We start from the raw sequence: 6,192 nt of genomic DNA on the forward strand, positions 1-6,192 counted from the left end.
CACAGATGCATAGCTTCCCCATTATCAATGTCCCCACCAGAGTGGTACCTTTGTTACAACTGACATATCATTATCACCCAGAGTCCATAGTTTAAATAAGGTTCACTCTTGGTGTTCTACATGTGTTGGCTTTTGACAAATGTTTAATGACATGTATCCATCATTATAGTATCATACAGAATAGTTTTACTGCCCTAAAAATCCTCTGTATTCTGCCTATTTATCTCTCCTCCCACCCAACCTATCCCCAATCTCTGGCAACCACTGGTCTGCCATAATTTTTACTGTCTACATAATTTTGCTTTTTCCAGAATGCCATGTAGTTGGAATCATACAGTATGGAGACTTTTCACATTGGCTTCTTTCACTTAGTAATATTTAGGGTCTTTCTTGTTTTTTCATAACTTGATAGCTTTTTTTTTTTTTTTTTAGTGCTGAATAATACTTCACTGTCTGGATATACCATGGCTTATTTATTTATTCATCTATTGAAGTACATCTTTGTTGCTTTTAAGTTTTGCCAATATGAATAAAGCTGTTATAAACATCCATATGCAGGTTTTTGTGGGAATAATTTATTAACCACCCTTTCTCTCTTTCAAATTGAATCTGAAACTGAAAATACATCTCTCCCCAAAATAAAAAGGCCAGGGCAATCTCTTCTCAGGCACTACTGTCAGAGACAGACTGGGACAGAATCACAAAGGATCTGCAGGAAATCAGGTACCTGATGACTCTAAATTCTGTTCTCAGAAGGGGAAGGGTCTCTGAATGTGAGGAAACTAGAAAGGTGTGAGGAGAGATTGGTGTTTGGGTGGGGCTGGGAGAAGATCTGACGTCTGGGGCGATTGCCATAGTGGAGGTTAGGTTAAGAGCCAAAGCCACAAAGTCAGTTCTGCGTAGGGAAATGAAGTTACACCGGGAAAATAGGAGAACATATTGAAGGACAGATACAGTCTATCCATCCCTCCTAAAGGTAAAAACTTAATCTTCGACTGTGCAATTTATAACCCAGGATCCTGAGGCAGTAATGCTGGTGCGTGTCTCACATGGTCTCTTGTGTGAAAGGACTGTCCCTCTTCCTATGGTTAGTCAAGACTAGATCTTCAGGTCAGAACAGGAATATACTTAAATTTCCCCATTTCCTCCCAACTTCAGGCAAACACCAACTTCTGCCTCTCCTTCTAACCAAGGAACCCCGAAAGCTTTCATGCATGTTGGCTCTTCCTAATCACGGTAAAAGTTGACAAAGTAGAGAGATATTTTGAAGTATTGACTTAAGTTTGAGCCCCAGGTTAACAAAACTTTTTTTTTTTTTTTTAACATGTGGAAAGTACTCATAGTATTCTCTAAAGGGGAATAAAGTGTCAGGGCCTGTGAGGGGTCTCCTAAAAGTGGCGATCTGCATGACATGCAGCTCTGCCTACGACCAGGATCCCTTATTTCCTTGCCAGCTCCCTACTGAATGCCAGAGGTCAGGTCACCTCCTCCCTGCCTTTAGCAGGACCCAGGCAGAGCTGTTTACGGAACATCCTGGTTAGCTGTGCAGGAAGCAGTGTAAATAGGAGCCTGGACTTCCAGATCTAAAGTAGGGATTTATTAACACAGAACTGAATTATCAGCATACTCACAATAAAACTAATGTTCACACCTCGCTTTAATTATTTCATATTTATTTGCAGTTATTTTTGAACTTGGAGATGACCTCTCTTCTAGCTATTGCAGTTCACCTTTTGATCCTCACTCAGTGGCTAACACAACAGGTAATATATACCAACTACTCCCACCCCACATCCTGCTGACCTTACTTTGCCCTCATATCTCTGAAACTATAGAGTTCCCACACTTGAATGCATGGCTAAAGCCCACGAGAGAGCATGAATCTGAAAGATTTTGAAAAATAATACCAGGAACAAAACAGAGTAACAAACCCTAGCTTTTTCTTTTAACACTATGCATAGAATAAGACTGCCTTCATACGTGTACCATACATGAATCCTATGACAGGAACATGTCATATTTCATGCTGAGCAAAAGTCCATGCTGGGTCCTCAGCAAATGAGTCAAGGGACACTATCTCTCTTTTACAGGGGACTGGCCTGACGTGGCTAACCAATTCATGTCAGCTAGACATGGCTAACAATTCATTTGATGATCAGTACGAGGGCTGTACTGAAGAAATGGAGAAAAAAGCACCCCAGCTGTTAAAAGAAGAACTGGAAATGAATGAAAATTTAAAAACCGAATGGACAACGGCAAAGAGAAAATGGGAGCAAATAAAGAACAAAAATTATCCAAAACAATTCAATGATTTCCATGGCACAGCTCTAGTGGCCTATACTGGGAAGATAGCAGTAGAATTTAACAAAGCTGTAAGAGAATTCCATCAGAATCCACAAAACTTTCAGTTCAAAGCCTTCCATTATTATTTGACAAGAGCTCTTCAGCTTCTCACTACAGGGAAATGTTATACAGTCTACAGAGGTTGTAACATCAGATTTTCTCACAGTGGGGGAAATGTACGTTTTGGACAATTTGCCTCATCATCTAAGTTTAAATCTGTGGCTTTACAATTTACAGAGAATAAGGGGACATTGTTTACCATCTATACCTGCTTGGGTGTTGATATTCAAGCATTTTCTCTGTTTCCAGAGGAAATAGAAGTGCTAATTCCAGGCTACGAGGTGTATCAGGAAGTCACCCCGCAAAACTCAGATAAACCATACAATGAAATTTCACTTGGAAGTCCCAGAAAATTTAAGAGTAATGTCAATTGCTTCTATAGTTCCACTAACAATTCAAGCAATTTCAACATCTCAGGTGAGCATGGGTCTGTGTTCCAGGTGGGAGTGGTGGGGCATCATGAAATAAGAGGGGGTACTCTGCTACCAGAAGCCACCAGGGCAGAGAAAAATGGAGGCCTTCAGCCAACTGCTGAAGAGTGTTGGGCTCCTAAAAAGACAGGGTGATGTCCTGGAATAGAGAGCAGCTCAGGAAGTTTCTAGTCCAGCCAAGCTCTCAACCTCCCTGCTGTACAGAAAGATCAGAAAAATCTGAACGATCTGCTGGATACCAGGGAACATAAGTCATGGAAAATACCTAAATGTGAACAGTGGAAAGGATCAGGGGAGTCAGGAGATCTGGTTCTAGGCAGAACGGTGGGGTCAATGCAGTAATCCGGGCAAATATCCAGGTTCTGAACTGAGGCTGTGGCCATGGTGATTGAGGGAGGTTGGGGAACTGGTGTTCTCCATGAGGTGCTCTAGGAGGAAGAGAGTGAAAGCTGAGCAGACTGGGGAGTATGGTCAGAACACACGATGGTGGACCTTGAGATTTCCAGCAGTTTACAGGTTCTGAGTCGGTTAGAGGACAGTTCCTTGGAAACAGTAGGCTAGATTGAAGAGCAGGTGAATGGTGTTGGAGCTGAGGAGATCAAAGAACTGAAAGGTCTTGCAGGAATGGGCCATATAGTAGACCACATGGACGGGGATGATGGCTAGACGCATGAAGGTGAGAGACAGTAAAACCAGAGGAAACAAACCTCAATGAAGGCATATCATTAATAGCTGGAAATAGTAATAGAGAAAGGGCTATGACCTGTCCAGCCGCGTGATGGGTGAGAAAGTGCCACCAGGAGCTGCCTCCGCTTTAAAACAACCATTTCCAAGGTGTCCTGGCTCTCAGGTTTCTGTGCATTGATACCCATCATTCCTTCTGGCCTGAAGTCCCTTTCACTTCATATCATATTTCACTCAATCTAAGATACTATCAATTTAGTACAGTAAATATCTTTCAAGACCTAGCTCAAATATGACTCCCAATGGGAAGCCTTCGCTGACACTTTCAGGCAAAATGAAATCTCGTACCATGCTCCATGCCACAGGTTTGGGGTCAGATGACCTCAGTGGTAGTCCAGGCTCAACCACCACTACTAGCTCTGTGACTGTCAGCAAGTTACCTGAGCAAGCTGTGTCTCAAATGATTCATTTGTAAAATGAGGATACAAATTAATAATACCTCAGTAGTATTTCTGTGAGAATTTAAAAACTTCTTAACTTATTGCCTGGCACGTAGACATTGCTTAACAAATACTGTCTTTTTTTCTTGTGGAGAACCTTGTAGGCATCTCAGCTGTACACTTACCATCTGTATGACAATAATTTGCATATAGTCTGAGGATCTCTTTAATGCCAGACTTTGTCTTCCTGTCCCCTCTGCACCCAGGGCCTGTCATTAATGCCTGGCTTGAGTCAGGGCTCGAGTACATGTTGTTGAAGTTAAGTTTGTTGAGATGCCAGGTTACAGCCAGGAGTGGATCTGAGCTGCAGAGGGACTGAGTATCCTGCAAGTTTCAACCAAATTAGTCTTTATGCTGTGAAAGGCTGCTGGAAACAGGAGAAATGTTTAGGGTAGAAATGGGACCACAGAAAGTGATTACTGGGGGACTCGGAACTTTTACATGTAGGAATTTTGAATTTAGATCAAGCCTAATGAAAACAGGATAGCCAGGTAAGCAATCCAGCAGAGCAAAGCTGCAGCCCACCATCTCAGACCCAGTGGTTGATGTTCATTCAGATTCGGGCAGGCTGAGCTGAGAAGCCCAGGAGAGGAAGCCAGATTCCACCCAGAGACAGAATGCCAGTGAACACTGGTTATTGGAGAAATGAGTATATATGTTGCTGCAGAAGATGAACTTCCATGAGGTCCAGACCCAGAAACATTTTCCTGGGTGGACAAAAAAAGCATGGAGGGGCTCCCACAGTGGCCAGGGAGCTGCAAGCCCCAGGTAGGGAAGGTCTTTCTTACCGAGGAACCTGTAGCTGGGAGCACCGGGCCTGGGAAGTGGCAATGGGAAGGGCTGAGAGGCTCCTCCTTCAGGTCTGAGAGCTCAGTCTGCTGGAGGTGACCTTAAATTTAGAGGAACAAAAAGATGTGTCTCTCTGGTATTCCTGAGTACTCCAGGAATCCTTGAAAGGCAAGAGGACAGTCTAATTGCTGGCCAAGTATAGGGAACCCCTAGAGTCCACTCTTTTGGTTTTTTTGAACCTAGGGCAAAGCTGGGAAAGTTTGGGAGGCCCATGTCTGGAGAAACCCCACATGGAACCCTTGCCCTCTCTTCCTCCCGCTGCAGGAATGACAGTAAGCCGTGCGTTTCTCCTGCTGCTGCCTGGCCTCCTCGTCCTGCTGTTTCTTCCTGACGAGCTATAACCTTCCCCTGCCTGGTGCCTGGTTCTGCGTGGGGTATTGGAAAAGGCGGGACATGGGTCTACATTAATCTGTGGCCTACATTGGTGTTCGTGACCCGCAACACATCAAACGGATCTAGGGGGTCTGCCTGCAAAAGTGCGCTGTCTGTCTTCAAATTTACTACCTGATATAAGTCGCTAGTTTCTTGACACATCGCTATGATTAATAAATAATGTTTTTATGTACTGTCAGCAGTAACAGTCTTTAAAATGCAATTTAATTGTGATGAATGTTATAATCTAAAGAAATAAACCATTTAGAATCACTCCTTGCTTTTCTGTGACTACATATTTCTACCAGCTATATTATTTGCCCAAGAAATTCTCCCAATGCATTCGAAGTGATGCTGGCATTTTCATAGTGAAAAAGGCTCACGTCTTATACATCTCACAAATATCCTTGCAGCCCTGATTGACTGAGCTGGAACTACAAGAGCTGTGTTAGATAAATCCTTCTCCCTATACAACCCCACCAGAAATCCAAGCAGTTACCAAACCCTGTCAATTCACTCTTATAATAGCTCCCTATTGATTGAGGAAGTATTTCTTAAATAAGAACAAAAAACACAAACGATAAAGGAAAAAATTTGACATAGTAATAACAACATAGGTCAAATGTATTGGGTGCTTACTGTGTATCGGGCACTCATTGTTCTAAGCAGTTTACATGTTTAGTCATTTAGCCCTCATAATAACCCTATGAGGTAAGTTCTGTTATTTTCCAATTTTACAATCGAGGCACTTAGGTTACATAATTGACTGTCAAAGAATAAAACAGGTAAGAAACAAGGGAAGGGAATATACCAGGGGAAGAACTGGGGGTAATTGTCAGGAGGGGTTATGTTAATTAAGCAGTGAAAACTAGCACTCCTGATAGGATGGATAGAGTCCATACATATGCACACAATTGGCTACAGTAATCCCTATTGTTCTTAGCCAGCTAGAC

The 6,192-nt window shown here is 42.7% G+C and overlaps 1 protein-coding gene across 1 annotated transcript; it reads left to right on the forward strand.

The window, feature by feature from the left end:
• The first annotated feature begins 686 nt into the window (after positions 1-686).
• Positions 687-5,394, forward strand: LOC117031024 (T-cell ecto-ADP-ribosyltransferase 2-like). Its single transcript, XM_033121306.1, has 4 exons — positions 687-723; positions 1,683-1,763; positions 2,091-2,820; positions 5,132-5,394. Exons 2-4 carry the CDS (start codon positions 1,701-1,703, stop codon positions 5,206-5,208), a joined length of 870 nt encoding a protein of 289 aa, XP_032977197.1. The 5' UTR covers positions 687-723; positions 1,683-1,700; the 3' UTR covers positions 5,209-5,394.
• Positions 5,395-6,192: the final 798 nt, after the last annotated feature.

The sequence above is a fragment of the Rhinolophus ferrumequinum genome, chromosome 11 (genome assembly GCF_004115265.2).
Source record: "Rhinolophus ferrumequinum isolate MPI-CBG mRhiFer1 chromosome 11, mRhiFer1_v1.p, whole genome shotgun sequence".
NCBI lineage: Eukaryota > Metazoa > Chordata > Mammalia > Chiroptera > Rhinolophidae > Rhinolophus > Rhinolophus ferrumequinum.